The sequence below is a fragment of the Trichomycterus rosablanca genome, chromosome 20 (genome assembly GCF_030014385.1).
Source record: "Trichomycterus rosablanca isolate fTriRos1 chromosome 20, fTriRos1.hap1, whole genome shotgun sequence".
Taxonomy (NCBI): Eukaryota; Metazoa; Chordata; class Actinopteri; order Siluriformes; family Trichomycteridae; genus Trichomycterus; species Trichomycterus rosablanca.
This window is the reverse complement of record NC_086007.1, coordinates 12,455,262-12,474,554: the sequence shown is the minus strand read 5'-3', so window position 1 is coordinate 12,474,554 and position 19,293 is coordinate 12,455,262. Positions and strand designations below refer to the sequence as shown.

Below are 19,293 nucleotides of genomic sequence, written 5' to 3'. Positions count from 1 at the left end.
TGCCTGGGTCGTGGTAAAAATCATGGACAAAATGTGAGTTGCTTAAAAAAAAAGTTTGAAACATCCTGATTTAGTGGCCGTTTGATGCAAAGCACCTTACAGTTGTGTCACAATTCAAACCAAGTAATTGAGGGTTAAGGGTCTTGCTCAAGGACCCAAAAGTTGCAGCCTGGCAGTGGTTTGGCTTAAATCAGTGACTTTTTCTAGTGTTACTGCATGTAGTACTAGTAGTACTTGTCCAGTACTTTTGGTGGAAAAAGTTTCAAGTTTAAACTGGAGCCATGATGCCAGTGATGTCAATAGCTGAAATAAAAATGTGCTAAATAAAATAATCACACCCTTAATTCAAACCCCATCAGGTTGTTAAATACTATTATAAAACGGATAGTTCCGGTAATAAAATCTGATTGGCTGAGCCGCGTTCGAAGCCGTTGTAAAATCCCCGATAAACGCACACCTATGACCACCTCACATCATTCCATATTAATACGCCACTGAATAGAAAAAATTAATGTTATGTTCGCCCTCATGTTGCCTAGCAACACTGGTAATCGAACTACCTTGCGTCGCGGAAGAATGCTTTATTGTAAGTTTATACACAATAAATACATTTATGAATTAAACATTGTTGTATTTATTGTATTTTATGTTGACCGCCGTTTTATAAAAGCAATAAGCCACTCGAGACCGTGCGTTACTGCTATGATTTTAGCACGGGAAAGAAGTTCCCGTCATTCCCCGTGCTAAAATCACGGGGACGGTCTCTCGTGGCTTATTGCTTTATTATTATATATACAGTCCAATAATTAGGCTGTTTGGGTGGCACAGAGGTAAAATACACTAGCCCACTAGTGCTGGAGATCTCAATGTTGCAGAGATCTGGAGATCTTGCATGTTCTCCCCGTCTGCGTGGGTTTCCTCCGGGAGCTCCGGCTTCCTCCCGCGGTCCAAAAACATGCAGTCAGGTTAATTGGAGACACTGAATTGCCCTATAGGTGAACGGGTGTGTGGGTGTATGTGCGTCCAGGGTGTTACTGTGTGCCTTGCGCCCATTGAAAAGCTGGGATAGGCTCCAGCACCCCCTGCGACCCTAACTGGATAAGCGGTTAAGAAAGTGAGTGAGTGTCTAAGTGTACTTAGCAAAAGTACAAACATTTTGACTGTCACCTTAGAGCAAGAAGGTCCTGGGTTCGATTCCAGGTAGAGCGGTTCGGGTCCTTTCTGTGTGGAGCTGCATGTTCTCCCCGTGTCTGTGTGGGTTTTTTTTTGGGAGCTTCGATGTCCTTCCACAGTCCAAAGCAAATGAGGGGAATTGGAGATACAAAATTGTCCTTGACTGTGTTTGACATTAAACTTGAACTGATGAATCTTGTGTAATTGATTACCTGTCCTGTCTTGGAACTAAAGTGTGTAAAACATAATGTTAAAATCCTTATATAATAAATAAATAAACAAACATTTCGGCAGATTTATCTTTAATACATTTTTAGAAGCGAAAACCTACTTGTCCTTCCGTGATGCCTACAAACACCTGAAGCATTTGCTAAACTTCCCAATGTCAGACTTTCATTGACTGCTTCATCGTTTTAGTCCTAAACTCACTCCTTTCCATTCAGCCTCCCTTTATCTCCAGCTTTCTCTCTTTCCTCCTCTTTTCTATTCAGTGCTCACTAAGTTAAAACAGAGCCAATCTGGTCTGAGCTGCTCTGATCTGCAGGGAGGCTAATGAAATTCAAACCATGCCTGCAGTCCCTAAGTGGCTCGTTCCGGCCTGATAAGCAGTAAAAAAAAAAAAACATGAACAGGCACAATTCTGGGTCTCCATAGTGGCTCTGTGCTCAGTCAGGCCCAGAATTGACCTTTTGACCTTTTAGGCTCAGTCACAGTCTGTTCATGCGCCTGTGCTTGACCGCCACATTCCCAGAAAGCGTAATCGGGAGGTAATGAAGTCCATGTAGCGAGCATTAGACACTGGTATAATTGCAGGAATAACTCTTAAAAGATGTGCTTTTTTAATGTAAATGTGTCTGTCCGTCTGCACCCTTTTAGGATCCTCGTTCGAGACCAACAATCATCATCGTCCAAACTACTTTAATAACTCTGGTCAGTCTGTGGAATCGGTTAATGATGGATTCAGCTCCTACTTGGTAAGTCACATGTTGTCTCGGAGCATCCTGCAGAATTATCCTAAAATATTCATATGTGTTTAGCAAAATGAAAACCCTGCTATACAGTGGCAAAGATTTGGTCTTAATTTATTGATAAGACCATTGCAGTGTGCTCTGACTCTAGAAGATATACAAGATATACTTTATTTGTCATATATACATATACAGGTGTACAGTACAATGAAATTCTTTCTTCGTATATCCCAGCTTGTTTGGAAGCTGGGGTCAGAGCGCAGGGTCAGCCACCTTACGGCGCCCCTGGAGCAGACAGGGTTAAGGGCCTTGCTCAAGGACCCAACAGTGGATGCATAGCAGAGCCTGGATTTGAACCCCCAATCTTCCGGTTGATCTACCCACTAGGCTACCACTGTCCTAGTATGAACAGTTCACACTTACCAGTTTAGGTTTGGCTTCATGAACTTTCCGCTAGCAGATTATTAAATAAATTTACTGACATGAACATTGAGCTGTTTCATTTAAGTGTTGTACATATCTTCAGATATCTTCATATCTTTATGCACCTTGTTCTAGTTCAAGTTCTCTTTTTTACCTTCTTTGTGTTTTAGCCGATTTACCCTTAAGCTAAGGGGTCAAATGAACATACACCGATCGGGCATAACATTTTGACCACCTTCCCAATATTGTGTTGGTCCCCCTTTTGCTGCCAAAACAGCCCAGCAACTGTGATGCACTGTGTATGCTGACACCTTTCTATCAGAACCAGCATTAACTTCTTCAGCAATTTGAGCTACAGTAGCTCGTCTGTTGGATCGGACCACATGGGCCAGCCTTCGCTCCCCACATGCATCAACGAGCCTTGGCCGCCCATGACCCTGTCGCCGGTTTACCACTGTTCCTTCCTTGGACCACTTTTGATAGATACTGACCACTGCAGACCGGGAACACCCCACAAGAGCTGCAGTTTTGGAGATGCTCTGACCCAGTCGTCTAGCCATCACAATTTGGCCCTTGTCAAACTCGCTCAAATCCTCACGCTAACCCATTTTTCCTGCTTCCAACACATCAATTTTGAGGATAAAATGTTCACTTGCTGCCTAATATATCCCACCCACTAACAGGTGCCGTGATGAAGAGATAATCAGTGTTATTCACTTCACCTGTCAGTGGTCATAATGTTATGCCTATTATGCCGATGTATATGCATAGATTTTGTCCTAGTGCATAATTATAGGTTCATATAATATTAAGATACTAAATGTATAAAAGTAAATACTATCCAACCGCTGTTTTTATTATTTGACCATTCCTGACTTATGTTGGATTGACGTGAAAGTCAAACAAATTGCAAAACTGAAGTATTAAAGCTGCAGATTGGGCATGCATTAGATTTTACTATCACATTTAATAGTGGCCACATCGATGTCAGACTCCACGTAATGCTGCTGCTCGTACAATACTGAAGCAATCATGTGTTTCTGACAGTAAGTGTGATATTTTATTTGTACTTGACTGTTTTGGCAGAGAGCGAAAACTCCTCTGACACGCTCGGACAGTGCAAATTCCGAAGATAACTACGTCCCTATGAACCCCGGCTCCTCCACCTCCCCTCTTAACGCTGCCCTGGCAGACAGTCCCAAGAACAACTATATTCCCATGAGTCCTGGTCCACACCACTTTGATTTTCCAGGGTTCTCTGCTACGCTGCCAGCCAGAAAAGGCAGCACGGCTTCACTGTGCCACCGACCCAGTCGCCTGAGTGATGTCACGCCGCCACCCATTAACCGTAATCTGAAACCCAACAGAAAAGGTATTTTGATGTGTTGTTTATTGTATTTTGCTAATCTCTACAACAACAAAGACCATAAAGCTACACATTAAATAGTAATAAATTTCTCATCCATGTTGCTTTTCTGTCATTTATAGTTAAGCCAACACCTCTGGACCTGAGGCACAATGGCATCATTGATGAACTTCCTTTTAAGAGCCCTGTTACCTTATCATGGACCAGACCCATGTAAGTATTACATTAATTTTAAATTTTTTATTAATCAAACAATGTTTTCTTTTTAACCCAAGCATTGCATTTTTTTCTTTGTTTTTTTGTTTGCAGGCCTATTATGAACTCTATCTCATCACAACATTGCCGACCAGTCTCTACTCAGAGCATCACCAGCACTGATTCTGCAGACAGCGAGGAGAATTATGTGGCAATGGTATGTTACGATGCAGTTGTAACAGAAAAGAATGTACATTTACAGCATATCACTGAATACAATTCAAGCAATTGAGGGTTTAGGGTTTTGCTCAGGGGCCCGACAGTGGCACCTTGTTGACAGTGAGGCTTGAACTGCCAACCTTATGAATGCTAGTCCAGTACCTTAACTGCTGAGCTACCACTGCACAAATTTACATTTGTGGCATTTAGCAGTTGTTTTTTTTTATCCAAAGCAACTTACAGTTATGACTGAATACAATGCAAGCAACTGTGGTTTAAGGGCCTTGCTCAGGGGCCCAACAGTGGCAACTTTGCAGAAGTGGGGATTGAACTGAGAACCTTCTGATCAATAACCGCTTAGCTACCACTGCCCAAATTTATATTTATGGCATTTAGCAGTTTCTATTTTTTTTCTAAACAAACTTATAATTATGACTGAATACAATGCAAGCAACTCTGGTTTAAGGGCCTTATTCAATTATTTGCACTATGAGGCCGTCCTAGCAATCCTACAGCAATTGAGTTAGCAATCGGTTAGTCAAAATGTCCAAGACGTCGAAGTGTAAAGCACATTTTCATGTAAATTTAGTAGGGCCCTATTAATATACTATGTAGTTCATCCAGTGATGTTTTGCTAGAATTAGCAGAGTAGGTCCTATATATTTCAGTATCGGCAAACTGGTTGCTCGTTTCTCAGAACATTAAACAGATACAGATTTTGTGTTGAAAAGGGCAGAGCAGATTATTCTTTGACCCAGGCACAAAGTTAGTGGAAGACTGCTACCTAGGACTTGATATTTGACCCCGAGTTGTATCTGTATGTACCTGTAGCAAAACCCAGCATCTACCTCGCCCGCAATGAGTGGAACCAGCAGCCCTGCTTCTAGGAAAGGCGGCAACGTTGACTACCTGGCTCTGGATTTTCAATCTGGCTCACCTGGACCACACAGAAAGGTAACAAGGACCTTCCTTTAATATACGAGGGTTCTTCAAAAAGTTTCCACACTTTTTAAACTCTATTTATTAAGAATTTCAAAAACAAATTACATCATTTTTTTACATAGTCACCATCCCATGCATTTTTCCCAGCGTCATACTAACATTTTATTGTTATCAGAAAAAACTGGTTTTGGTTGAGCGTGTAGCCACTGATGCAGCGCTGCTTTCGCATTATCAACACATGAAAATCTTCTTCCCCTTAAAGCTTCTTTGAGAGGTCCAAAAAGGTGGAAATCATGCGGTGCTAAATCCTGACTATAAGCTCTCTCTCAGTCTCTCAGACACGACCAATTACTACTACTCCCACCCTCACCGTTTTCCAACCAAAATATAAAAGTGTGAAAACTTTTTGAAGATCCCTCGAAAAATTATATTTTTACATTTTCATTTTCGGCATTTAGCAGACTCCTTTATCCAAAAAGACTTACAATCTGAGCAATTGAGGGTTAAGGGCCTTGCTTAAGGGCCCAACAGTGGCAACCTGGCAGTGGTCGGGTTTGAACCAGTGACCTTCTGCTTACTATTCCAGTACCTTAACCACTAGGCTACAACTGCCCTTAAATTCTATTTCTTATCTAATAATAAATTACTGCACATTCATTTCATTTTTCATTTCATTCACATTCACTGTAATTTCGCAGCAGTAAAATACGCTAGCACACCAGAGCTGGGATTTCTAATACATCGTATCCAATCTCAGCTCTGCCATCCGGCTGGACTGGGCGGCTGTATGAACAACGTTTGGCTGTTGTTCATACAGGGTTAGGGAGCCGGATATGCAGTTATGAGCTCTGCTGGCTGGTTGATGGCGTCTGCACAGAATAGAGGAATAATGCTGATCAGGGTGTGGCTCTCCGTGCACAGGGCTGATTCACTTAGGAACTTGGCTGGTGCAGGTGAAAAAATGCAGTCGGCTACTGCACACGTGTCGGAGGGGGCGTGTTTCAGTTTGTTCTCCTCAATCAGGGGTGGGGTCAGCACCAGTAGAGAGGAAGCATAATGCAAAAAATTATAGTAGAGTTAAGCATTACTAGTGTTTTTATAGATGCTTTGAAAACAGTTTGCATGCCTTGTTAGACATCCCCTGTAATTAACCCCAAAGAGCTCGGAACACTACTTTTACACCATATAAACATATCCTAAGTGAAGCTTATTACAAAACATTAATAAAACAGTATAATTCAGCACATAGGTTATAATATGCTAAGAACTGTCATCCTCTAGTTTAATATTGGCACTTACCTTATTGCCCATTTTTCCTCGACAGCCCTCCACCTCTTCAGCAACATCAGACGAGAAGGTGGACTATGTCCAAGTAGACAAGGAAAAGACTCAGGCCCTTCAGAACACTATGCAAGAGTGGACGGACGTCCGGCAGTCCAGTGAGCCGACCAAAGGCATCAAATCCTGACAAAGCGACATCATGCTGGCAGAGAGAGGACGTTCACTCCACGTGGACCTTCTCTTTATAAAAGACTGCCGTGATATAGAATTTTAGACACTTTCCTGCAAAACAAGCAAGATTTAGCAATTACTATGTGGAATCCAAGCCATACCTAACTCTCAGTCTTATGAGGAAAACAATAGGCATTAATGATCACAGACATGCCTTGCTTCAGACTTGGAGTTTTTCTTTACATACATGACATTTCCTGTGTACCCTTGCAAAGAGATCGCCTCGTATTTGAAAGAAACCTCATTCAGTGCAGTTGCAGTATGAGTTGCATGCAGTTGCATTTTATTTCCTAGTGCAATATGGGTAAGAGATCTTGGATTCATGAAAAGTGCAGGGTAATCAATACTGTGTGATATTTAAACGACCGTGTTCATTTCAGACCCGAGTGAGTTTACAGTAATTGTTTGCCTGCTTACTTGTGTTGAAAAACTGGCTCAGCAAACATGAATCTACGAGCAAACTGCTGAATCTGTGGCTAGGCTACAAGCTTTGATCGAGCTTTTCAATTTATAAAACTATTAAAACTCTTCCAATGCAGATTTAGCTTAGCCGTGCATGTTTGATGGGTGAGAAAATGAAAACGGATCAGACTCCCTTAGAACTAGCAATAAATTGGAACTGTTTGTATTTGCCAAAAGCTGTTTGTATGGAGAAATTCATTTCCTTCAAGCTCTTTTAGTCTATATATACAGTACAATACTGAAGTGGTAACCTAATATGCAATCATTCTAATGGGCTTAGCTAAACTGAATCCAGTGCTACAGTATAATGAGCATGTTTACACACAAGAATAATCCAATCAGGATAAAATGTTGCCATTTATCCAGCTATTCAAGTGTGCATGCTGAAATAAATACATAAATAAATACACAAGGCTGTTACTGAATTGTGAGAAGCCTGATCCTTGGGATTGTAGCCTGGTAATCAGGTTATTCAGTGCATGTATACCCCTAACTGTGCATGTGCAGAAAAATTACCAGAGAGGACAAAAAAGTTTGCGTCCCTAACGCCATCCTGCCGTATGTGAATATAGTAACTGGTAAATGTGAAATTATAATTAGTATGTGTTTGGGATGCATCGTTTTTCGATTTTATAATAATAGAAGACACATCACAGAATTATGTGCAATTTGTAACCATAAAACAATCAAACCCCAATGAACACATTCCTAATTAATAAAGAATAGACCTTCAGATCTTCACTGTCTGGAGCTTTTAACAAACAGAGAAGAAATGCACAACATTATGATATAAAATACAGGACTGCTACATACTTCAAGTAGGGTGACCATATTTTGGCTTTCAAAAAAGAGGACACTTGTGGGCAAACAGACATCTGTCCCGAGCGAAAGGTTCGGATCTGTAGCTGTTGTGATGCTTTGTGTTGTGAAATGCAAAAACTCCCTCTGCAGCAGTAACAACATCTTCTGTTTTACTCAAGTCATTTACCTGACAAACTCTCTCTCCTTCAGCTTCACTATTGTGTTTTGCTGAACTGGCACCTTAATTGTTTAGTTTGGCCCTAAACAATAAAAACGATAAATAAAATAGTTCATCAGTAGAGCTATTTCGCCAGAATGTGGCTCTATCACAGCGTTGACCATAACCTCTATCTTAGTACGCGCAGTTGGAAATGTTTACACTGTTTCAGAATCAGGGAAAGACTCTTTACCAAGGCAGACGTGCAGTCCATTGATCTGTAGCTGTTGTAATGCTTTGTGCTGTGACATGCAAAAACTCCCTCTGCAGCAGTAACAGCGTCTTCTGTTTTACCTGATCTAGCAAAATAGTTCATTTACCTGACGAACTCTCTTTCCTTCAGCTGCAGTTTTGTGTTTTGCTGAACTAGCCCCTTTATTGGACACTTTGCAGGTAATGCATTGTGCTTCCAAAGGATCCCGATCGAGACTAGAACACGTAAACTCGTCTATGAATTTTTATTTGTGCTTGGGCATTTTTAACAGAAGTGTGAGAATGCGGGACCTAAAGAGAAAGGTGAAATCAGTGCAAAAACATGCAAGGAATAGCATGGTCAGACTACAATAGCCGAATCCTGGGCATTCTTGGTGATTTAGACATCATCAAAAAAGAGGACATGTCCGGGAAAAAGAGAACATTTGGTCACCCTATTTTAAGATACTTATTTATGAGCAATTCTCCAATTCCTGGTCAAAATGCGTTAGTCCTAGGCCGCTCAGGTGGCGCAGCAGTAAAATAGGCTAGCACACCAGAGCTGGGATTTCGAATACATCGTATCGAATCTTAGCTCTGCCATCCGGCTGGGCTGGGTGGCTATATGAACAACGTTTTGCTGTTGTTCATACAGGGTAGGGAGCTGGATAGGGACCTTATAAATGATGCAATTACGATCTCTGCTGGCTGATTGATGGCGTCTGCACAGAGTAGAGGAATAATGCTGATCAGGGTGTGGCTGATTCACATGTGAACTTGCCTCGTGCAGGTGAACTGCTCACGTGTCGGAGGGGACGTGTGTCAATTTATTCTCCTCAATCAGGGGCAGGGGTCAGCACCAGTAGAGAGGAAGCATATCACAAGTGGGTAAAAATTAGACATGCTAAAAATCGGGAGAAAAAGGGAGTCCACAAAATATATATGTCTAAATTACATACGTGCCAGCAAGAAGTGCCACACTAGGTGTATACATTATTTTTTTGATTATTCTTTTATATCTGAGAAGACCACACATTATTGTAAAGTCTGTATTTGGATTTTGTGTTACAATTAAAAATGCACTTCCAGTATTTTAGCTGCATTGGACCAACACTTAAGCAAAACTGTCAAATCACTTTTGGTGCAGCTGTTTGTAAAAGTAGTAAACCAATACTTTATTCTTATTCACATTCACGAGCGACTGAGCCTGTGCAGAAATGTGTGCTGGTGGAACTACTGAAGTATTATAAAAATGAACCAGTTTTATTAGGGTTTTTCTGTTAGAAATTATTTCATTGACCGTTCAAATGTGCAGATTTGCAGTACATTTAGCTTGTAGTGAGAACCAAGAAATCCTCTTGTTTGTTTGTAAGCGTGCAGACAGCAGTGCCAATTACCTGTATTTCCTGTATTACTGTTAAACTACATTTGCATTCCATTTAGGGACATGTTTACTCCACGTGCTGTTTTTTATTTGTCAAATGCCTTCATTTTCATAGCAGCATAGCCTAAATAAAAAGCCTGATGATCTGCAAACTTAAAAATAAAGATCTAAATAATATCTCTAAGATCTTTAAGTCCTGGCAAAGATTTTAGTTACTACCTGGAGCAAAGAATGACAATTGTGCACTAAAAGACAGGAAAAGACTATTTTAACACTGCATATATTTGGAGGGGGTCAATTTTGGACCAAAGAAAGTTGCTACCCATCTTAGAACAAGCATCTTTAACATTCTTTTGACCATTTAAATAAAAACTAAGTACAGATTGAATAAAATGGTTTACGCCCAGTTAGATTAGACATACACTGGTGTTAAACTATCAAAAATTTTTATTTCATGTATAAAAAAGCCCCCCAAAACCTAAAACCTATTTTATTTATGCATTTTCTTCCAATTTAGCGTAGTCAATCTGTCTTCCACTGCTGGGGGACCCCTGATTGCAGTCGACGAAGATATATTGCTGCTCACGCCTCCTCCGACCCGCGCGCAGCCTTTAGCACCCTGCACAAGCACCTCTTTATCTGCCAATCAGGGTCCTTACACAGCGTTTGAAGACCCCACACACATAGTCCGGTCATCCCACCCTAGCAGAAACGTGTCTGCTGCAGGCACTGTCAATTATGCCCTCTAGATGGAGTTCAGAATCTCGGGCGCTGGTGTGGTAGCGGAATATCTGCTGCGTCACCTGGGTGCCATAAATTGTAGCTGTTTAACAAACAAAAACAGTTACTCAGTACAGTTTAGTGAAGCAACATGTACATCTGTATTACACATAACGATGCATTAATGTCTTCAAATACAAGCAGGAAAATACTGTTTTGATTCAAATACACTTATTCAAACGCCTTTTTGATGCATTGTAGTCTTAAGAGTATTAAACCCACTATTCAAAGGTTTAATCTAGCCTTCCTATTAAATCCTGGACTTGTTTACTTGTATGGACTACAACATGTTGGCAGCATAGATGAATGTGCTGCCGTTTTGTAAAGCTTAAACTCAAACCCTTATTTGGAGATGTGACACTGGCATTGCCCTTTAGAACTAATCTGCAATTCTGCTGAACTTTTTGTTGTTGTTGTTGTGCATTTGTCTGTATTAAAGGTAAAATGTGTAATGTGCTGTGCAGGAAGAGCACTTGTAAGTGAACTGAATAGCTGTGTCGTAGTGGAGTGTACGCCGTAGTGTGTTCCAAGATGATTAAACAAAAATGTTGAGCTGTTCCACTTCTGAATAATGTACTTATTACTGTTACTGTAAAGCTTTTCTATCTAAATGCTTGTGTCTTAACTTATTAATTTATTGTGTGTGTTCACGACAAGAATTACCTTCCAAGAATGACAGTTTGTGGCTCTACTAACATTAATTTATGCTACGTCTTGATCTTTGTGAAGCAATATGCCAAGTAAAGCCAGTAAAATGGTCTAATGTGGTACTTGTAAAATACTTGTTTAAAAAAAAACCCGGATTGTTATTCCATGATAATATATCCTTAGAATGTTGACCGAAATAAAGGAGTGAAAATGTGTTTGACGTCTGAAATATGATTATACATTTACATTTATTATACAGTTTTCATTGAGGGTGGCACAGTGGCTCGGTGGGTAGCACTGTCACCTCACAGCAAGAAGGTCCTGGGTTCGATTCCCAGGCAGGGCGGTCCGGGTCCTTTCTGTGCAGAGTTTGCATGTTCTCCCTGTGTCTGCGTAGGTTTCCTCTGGGAGCTCTGGATTCCTCCCACAGTCCAAAAACATGTCAGGTTAATTGGAGACACTGAATTGCCCTATAGGTGAATGGGTGTGTGTATCAGAGATGTTCACAAGTCACAAAATACGAGTCTGAGTCAAGTCACGAGTCTTTCGGCTAGAGCCCGAGTCAAGTCACAAGTCAATATAATCTACACAAAACATATATTGGAAATGTAGCGTAGAAATAAACAAATAATGTGTACGTTCAGATAAAAACAACAACAGATTAGCAACTGTATTTAGCCGTTTTACCTAGTGCCTTTACTTTCCTAGGTACCAGTTAAAAGCTTAAACTGACGTTTTGTTTTCATTGCAAAACAAAAGCACGTGATACATTACGTCACAGCGGCCAAAATCCAAAACACAGCAAAAAAAATCCATAACCACTGCTTACCTTAGCTTATGTTCTTCCAGATGTTATTAAATTTATAACCGTGTGTCCCATTAGGAATATAATCCGTTATTTTGTAAATGTGCTTATAATTTAAAACCTCCAAACTTTTCCCGGTTGTGAAGTAAAACACTAACTCGTTAGAAAGCCAATCAAGCGTTTCATTTACACATCATCTGTGTGACGCTGCAAACTAAATAAATGCAGATAACAGCATTTCTTACTATTGATTGGTTCCGAAAGCGGTCTTTCAACCATTAGCACCAATTCTGTAGGAGCGTTCCATTCAACCCAGCTGTTCCTGTGAAGTGCACTATGTAGGGTATTCCACCATTTTAAGTAAGATTCCAATCCAAAGGTAAGGAAAATGTTCAAATGAAGTGAACTTCAAACTGTGTAGGGAGTAGAGAGCGACGCTTCATCACTACACCGGAAGCTGGCTGGAACATTTACCCATTTACCCATATATATAATTGTCACACATAACTAATGTTAACACATGCTGACTTTTGTTGTCTACAAGTCGGAGTCGAGTCTGAAGTTGCTGTGTGTGCCCATCTCTGGTGTGTATGTGTATGTGTGTCTGCCCTGCGATGGACTGGCGCCCCGTCCAGGGTGTTACTGTGTGCCTTGCGCCCCGCCACCCCCCGCGACCCTATTTGGATAGGCATTTAAGAATGTGAGTGAATGAGTTACTTTTTACTGACTGCAGTCAATACTAGCCAGATATAATGAATCAGAACTTATCTTCACACTCTAGGGTATTAAATCCTCAATAATTTCACATTTTTAGGACACAAAGGCCAGTAAATTATAACGATCACACACATTATAACTTCTATCCTCTTCTATCCTCCTTATGTTTATAAATGATAAAAATTTGTCACCTCGTATTTATCTGCTAGTGACATTAAAAGTCATTTGCTTAAGAGTTTCCAGTAACTTAAATACAATAAAAACAGAAATAGGCTTAAATTACAGTTTACACATTTGTAGTACACAATTTTATACAATGAACTTTTAAATGTTGTACACTTGGCTAGGTTAAACTACTTTATATAACATGTTGATTACTTTTTGACCCCACAGATCAGGTGGTTTAGTACCTTACTGGTATCTAAAAAATGCAGAGTCATGGAGGAAGGGGTGTGTGTGTGATGTTTTTAGCCTACAATATACTTGCTTTGATCTAATTGTTCAGAAATGTTATTGTTTACAGTTTTTCTTAATATTAAATGTGTATAATGCAGAGTCACTACCAGTCACTTAAGCCCCCTTTCCTTGCTGACCCCACAACTATGACTCAGTCTGCCCTACAATACAGCCCCCTGTGCTCTGACTCAGCTCTCTATTATGTCAGCATGTTTACACCAGTGAATCCCTTTATTCAGTTTTCTTAGTCAGTGCTGATCTCAGTTATACATGCACATGTTTGTTATTTATTCAAACTCACACACCTGATCTGATTAATTCTATTGTCATGCACTAGGTATCTAGACTAACCACAGTTGTGGTCAACATTACTGGCACCTCCTTAATATTAAGTACACCATGTAAAATATCTCCTGAAGTAAAGTGTTTATTGAAACTGCTTGGTTCAGGGGCGTAACTACAGAGGGGGAGGTGCACTGGGGACCCTGGTTTTCTCCACGAACGGCACTCGCCAGGTCGTTATTATTATATTACAATATTTTTGTTAAGTACAATTAAGTAACTAAAACTGTGCATTAAAAATACCAGCTATACAGTGCCATCAGAAAGTATTCACACCCCTTCACTTTTTCCACATTTTGTTACATTACAGACATATTCGAAATCCGATTTGAGTATGGTTTTCTGTTAAAAAATCTACACCAAATAGCACATAATGACGAAGTGAAAACATGTTTTCAGACATTTTTGTAAATCTTTTAAAAATGTAAACATTTAAACATAATAGGTACATAAGTATTCACACCCTTTGCTATGAAGCTCAAAATTGAGCTCAGGTGCATCCAGTTTACACTGATCATCCTTGAGATGCTTCTACAACTTGATTGGAGACCACCTGTGGTAAATTCAGTCGATTGAACATAATTTGAAATGGCACACACTTGTCTATAAAAGGTCTCACAGTTGACAGTGCATATCAGAGCAGAAACCAAGCAATGAAGTCAAAGGAATTGTCTTTAGACCTCCGAGACCGGATTGTGTCAAGGCACAAATCTGGGGAAGGATACAAAAAAATTTCGACAGCATTGAAGGTCCCGAAAAGCACTGTGGTCTCCATTATTCGGAAATGGAAGTAGTTTGGAACCACCAGAACCCTCCCTAGATCTGTCCGCCCGACCAAACTGAGTAATCGGGGAAGAAGGGCTTTGGTCAGAGAGGTGACCAAGAACCCAATGGTCACTAAGGCAGAGCTCCAGAGTGCTCTGAACCTCAGACAAGGGCGACGATTCATCTTCCAACACGACAATGACCCAAAGCACACAGCCAAGATAACAAAGGAGTGGCTTCAGGAGCAGTCTGTGAATGTATTTGAGTGGCCCAGCCAGAGCTCGGACTTAAATCCAATTGAACATCTCTGGAAAGACCTAAAAATGGCTGTCTACAGACGCTGCCCATCCAACCTGACTGAGCTTGAGAGGATCTGCAGAGAAGAATGGGAGAAAATGCCCAAAAACAGGTGTGCCAAGCTTGTACAGACATACCAAAGAAGACTTGAGGCTGTGATTGCTGCCAAAGGTGCTTCAACAAAATATTAAGCCATGGGTGTGAATACTTATGTACCTATTATGTTTAAATGTTTACATTTGTAATAAATGTACAAAAATGTCTGAAAACATGTTTTCACTTTGTCATTATGGGCTATTTTATGTCGATTTTTTTTTTTAAAGAAAGCCATACTCAAATCGGTTTTCAAATATGTTTGTAACGTAACAAAATGTGAAAAAAGTGAAGGGGTGTGAATACTTTCTGATGGCACTGTATCTGCATATATATATATATATATATATATATATATATGAAATTTGTTGAGGGGGGCCCAAAATTATTTTTTGCACTGGGGCCCATGAGCTCCTACTTACGCCACTGGCTTGGTTATTATACTAAACAGTCAAGTGTGCCAATAATGATGACCACAACTGTAACTGCCTTAATACAGTGGCTGCATGACTAACTGTAGAATTAGTCATGCAGCCACTAAGTACAATTGCTAGCACAGGGTTACTGTTAAAGCAAAAGCATTTTGAGTGTAGTTAAGGATTTCCAAGTTCTTGGAAGTAAGGTAAGTTTTAAAAGAAAAGAAGGAAAACGTTTTGAATAGGACAGATTTTAAAAGATTAATTAAACATTGAATCAGCAGTTTTACTTAACATCAGTGTGTACCTCCTTTATCAACCAGCAGGTGGCACTGAGGTTACGCAATGTTATAAGCTGGAAAAATGTAGCTGAGATACACACATACAGTCCACCTGAACTACATGCTGGGTTTGAAGGAAGAAAGTCAAAAAGAGCAAAAGTAATGTGGATGGCCGGGTGCGTGTGCGTCACTTACCTGGGGAACACATGGCACCAGGATGCACTATGGGAAGAAGGCAAGCTATCGGAGGCAGTGTGATGCTTTGATCAATGTTCTGCTGGAAGACCTTGGGTCCTGCCATCCATGTGGATTTTACTATGACACGTACCACCTAACTAAGCATTGTTGCAGACTATGTACACGCTTTCATAGAAACAGTATTCCCTAATGGCTGTGGCCTCTTTCAGCAGGATAATGTGTCCTGCCACAAAGCAAAAATAGTTCAGGAATGGTTTGAGGAACACAACAACGAGTTTGAGGTGTTGACTTGGCCTCCAAATTCCCCAGATCTCAATCCAATCGAGCATCTGTGGGATGTGCTGGACAAACAAGTCCATGGAGGCCCCACCTCGGATCGAGTTGTTGAGTAGTTCACACATAGCGATTGAGAGCCGAGTTTCGATCGCCGAGCGAACGCCGAGTTGCTCCCGAGCCTGCAAATCTAGCACCGACCAGTAGGCGAGCGAAAATCAGGGCAAAAATCGTGTAGTGTGAACTAGGCATTACAGGAGTTAAAGGATCTGCTGCTAACAGCTTGGTGCCAGATACCACAGCACACCTTCAGGGGTCTAGTGGAGTCCATGCCTCAAAGGGTCAGGGCTGTTTTGGCAGCAAAAGGGGGACCAACACAATATTATGAAGGTGGTCATAATGTTATGTCTAATCGGTGTACATATTTTAATGCATGCCACAGAAACACAAGAGGTAATAAAACATCTTTTACAAAATAAAAAAAAGTTTGCGTAAAATTCTAAACTGATTTTTATATTAAATGGGAAGCAGATATTAATATTAAAATTGATCCTAACCTAATGGACTATAATGTGTAAATCTACTTTCAATATTACCAAAGTCACAAATGTACAGTTTCAACACAAGGGTATTAACAAAATGCTTCACACAGCATACTATACATGTCATGGGGTTAACAAATGCTACAAAATGTAGTGTATCACAAAAATGAGTACACCCCTCACATTTCTGCAGATATTTAAGTATATCTTTTCATGGGACAACACTGACAAAATGACACTTTGACACAATGAAAAGTAGTCTGTGTGCAGCTTATATAACAGTGTAAATTTATTCTTCCCTCAAAATAACTCAATATACAGCCATTAATGTCTAAACCACCGGCAACAAAAGTGAGTACACCCCTTAGTGAAAGTTCCTGAAGTGTCAATATTTTGTGTGGCCACCATTATTTCCCAGAACTGCCTTAACTCTCCTGGGCATGGAGTTTACCTGAGCTTCACAGGTTGCCACTGGAATGCTTTTCCACTCCTCCATGACGACATCACGGAGCTGGCGGATATTCGAGACTTTGCGCTCCTCCACCTTCCGCTTGAGGATGCCCCAAAGATGTTCTATTGGGTTTAGGTCTGGAGACATGCTTGGCCAGTCCATCACCTTTACCCTCAGCCTCTTCAATAAAGCAGTGGTCATCTTAGAGGTGTGTTTGGATGATCTTGGCCACTGTGCTGCAGCTCAGTTTCAGGGTGTTGGCAATCTTCTTGTAGCCTTGGCCATCTTCATGTAGCGCAACAATTCGTCTTTTAAGATCCTCAGAGAGTTCTTTGCCATGAGGTGCCATGTTGGAACTTTCAGTGACCAGTATGAGAGAGTGTGAGAGCTGTACTACTAAATTGAACACACCTGCTCCCTATGCACACCTGAGACCTAGTAACACTAACAAATCACATGACATTTTGGAGGGAAAATGACAAGCAGTGCTCAATTTGGACATTTAGGGGTGTAGTCTCTTAGGGGTGTACTCACTTTTGTTGCCGGTGGTTTAGACATTAATGGCTGTATATTGAGTTATTTTGAGGGAAGAATAAATTTACACTGTTATATAAGTTGCACACAGACTACTTTTCATTGTGTCAAAGTGTCATTTTGTCAGTGTTGTCCCATGAAAAGATATACTTAAATATCTGCAGAAATGTGAGGGGTGTACTCACTTTTGTGATACACTGTACAAACTGCATCCTTAATATTATTCATTAATTCTATGCACTGTGATTACGCTTACAAAGCGCAAAAAATTCACAAATAAAAAAAGAAGAAGAAGGGAAAATACATTTCGGCTCAATTTGGCGAGAAGGATAAACAAAATTACATTTACATTTTTGGCATTAGCAGACACCTTTATCCAAAGCGACTTACAGTACTGTAACAGTATACTGTCTAAGCAATTGAGGGTTAAGGGCCTTGCTCAAGGGTCCAATAGTGACAACCTCAGTCAGGACTTGAACCAGCGATCTTTGGATTGGTAGTCCAGTGCCTTAACCACTAGGCTACAAATGCAGTAGTGGAAGAATAATTAGGGAAGGAACATGATAAATATTAAAAAAAGGAAACTTAAAAGAAACAAAAGAAATGTTTTGAATGTGATCAGGTTTAGTAGTGTGGTTCTGACACGGTACCAGAAGGGTTTGTGCGTCAGTACCGTGTACAGTCAGCAGGTGGGAGGTGGGAGCAGGATCACACACAGTAAAACTGCTAACAAGTGCACTGACTAGCTTTGTTTAGGTGTCAAACCAGAATGTATTTATCTTTTTAAAGTATTTTAAAATCTAATGAATGTTACAACAGTACAAGGAGAAGTGCAAGTTATTAGATATTAGTTTAGATAAGGAACCTGAAGCCAAAAGTTTAGGCCTGTTGCTAACAAAATGCTAATGTGCTGACATTAGCTTAAATTAGCACAGTACTTGAGTAAAATTATACATTGTAATCTAAAAAAGCAAGTTACTGAATATATTTACAATTTTAAAATGGTCCCATTTTCTATCAGAGTAACTAGTTATTTTAAACAACAAAACTGACTGGATGAAGAGTTTTGCTATTGCTGCACTTGCCTTTCACTGTATATTATAATAATATGGCTATACTATAATAATACTATACAGGCTAAAGCGTGGCTACAATATGGTTATTGTAATTATATGATGGTTGTTATGATGGTTTGTGTGTGTATGTGTGTGTGTTTATTTTTACTTTCATGTTTCAGATAAGGGCGGCACGGTGGCTCGGTGGGAAGCACCGAGCAAGAAGCAAGAAGGTCCTGGGTTCGATACCCAGGCGGGGCTGTGCGGAGTTTGCATGTTCTCCCCGTATCTGCGTGGGTTTCCTCCTGGAGCTCCAGTTTCCTCCCACAGTCCAAAAACATGCAGTCAGGTTAATTGGAGACACTGAATTGCCTTATAGGTGAATGGGTGTGTGTATGTGTGTCTGCCCTGCTATGGACTGGAGCCCCGTCCAGGGTGTTACTGTGTGCCTTGCGCCCACTCAAAAGCTGGGATAGGCTCCGGCATATTAAGTGGTGGCCATGACTTAATTATCTCGTTCCCACGCCTTATTAAGTGGTGGCCACTACTTAACTATCTCGTTCCCATGCCTTATTAAGTGGTGGCCACTACTTAACTATCTCATTCCCACGTCTTATTAAGTGGTGGCCACTACTTAACTATCTCGTTCCCACGCCTTATTAAGTGGTGGCCACTACTTAACTATCTCATTCCCATGTCTTATTAAGTGGTGGCCACTACTTAACTATCTCATTCCCACGTCTTATTAAGTGGTGGCCACTACTTAACTATCTCGTTCCCATGCCT

General features: G+C 40.5%; 1 protein-coding gene across 1 annotated transcript in view; it reads left to right on the top strand.

The window, feature by feature from the left end:
- Positions 1–6,940, top strand: part of gab2 (GRB2-associated binding protein 2) — an 83,251-nt gene extending 76,311 nt beyond the window's left edge. The window contains exons 5-10 of the mRNA XM_063016782.1: positions 2,050–2,147; positions 3,651–3,936; positions 4,053–4,143; positions 4,240–4,342; positions 5,176–5,298; positions 6,611–6,940. Of these exons, the coding sequence (XP_062872852.1) occupies positions 2,050–2,147; positions 3,651–3,936; positions 4,053–4,143; positions 4,240–4,342; positions 5,176–5,298; positions 6,611–6,754 (845 nt within the window). The 3' untranslated portion in view covers positions 6,755–6,940. The remainder of the gene's footprint in view (positions 1–2,049; positions 2,148–3,650; positions 3,937–4,052; positions 4,144–4,239; positions 4,343–5,175; positions 5,299–6,610) is intronic.
- The last annotated feature ends 12,353 nt before the right edge of the window (positions 6,941–19,293 follow it).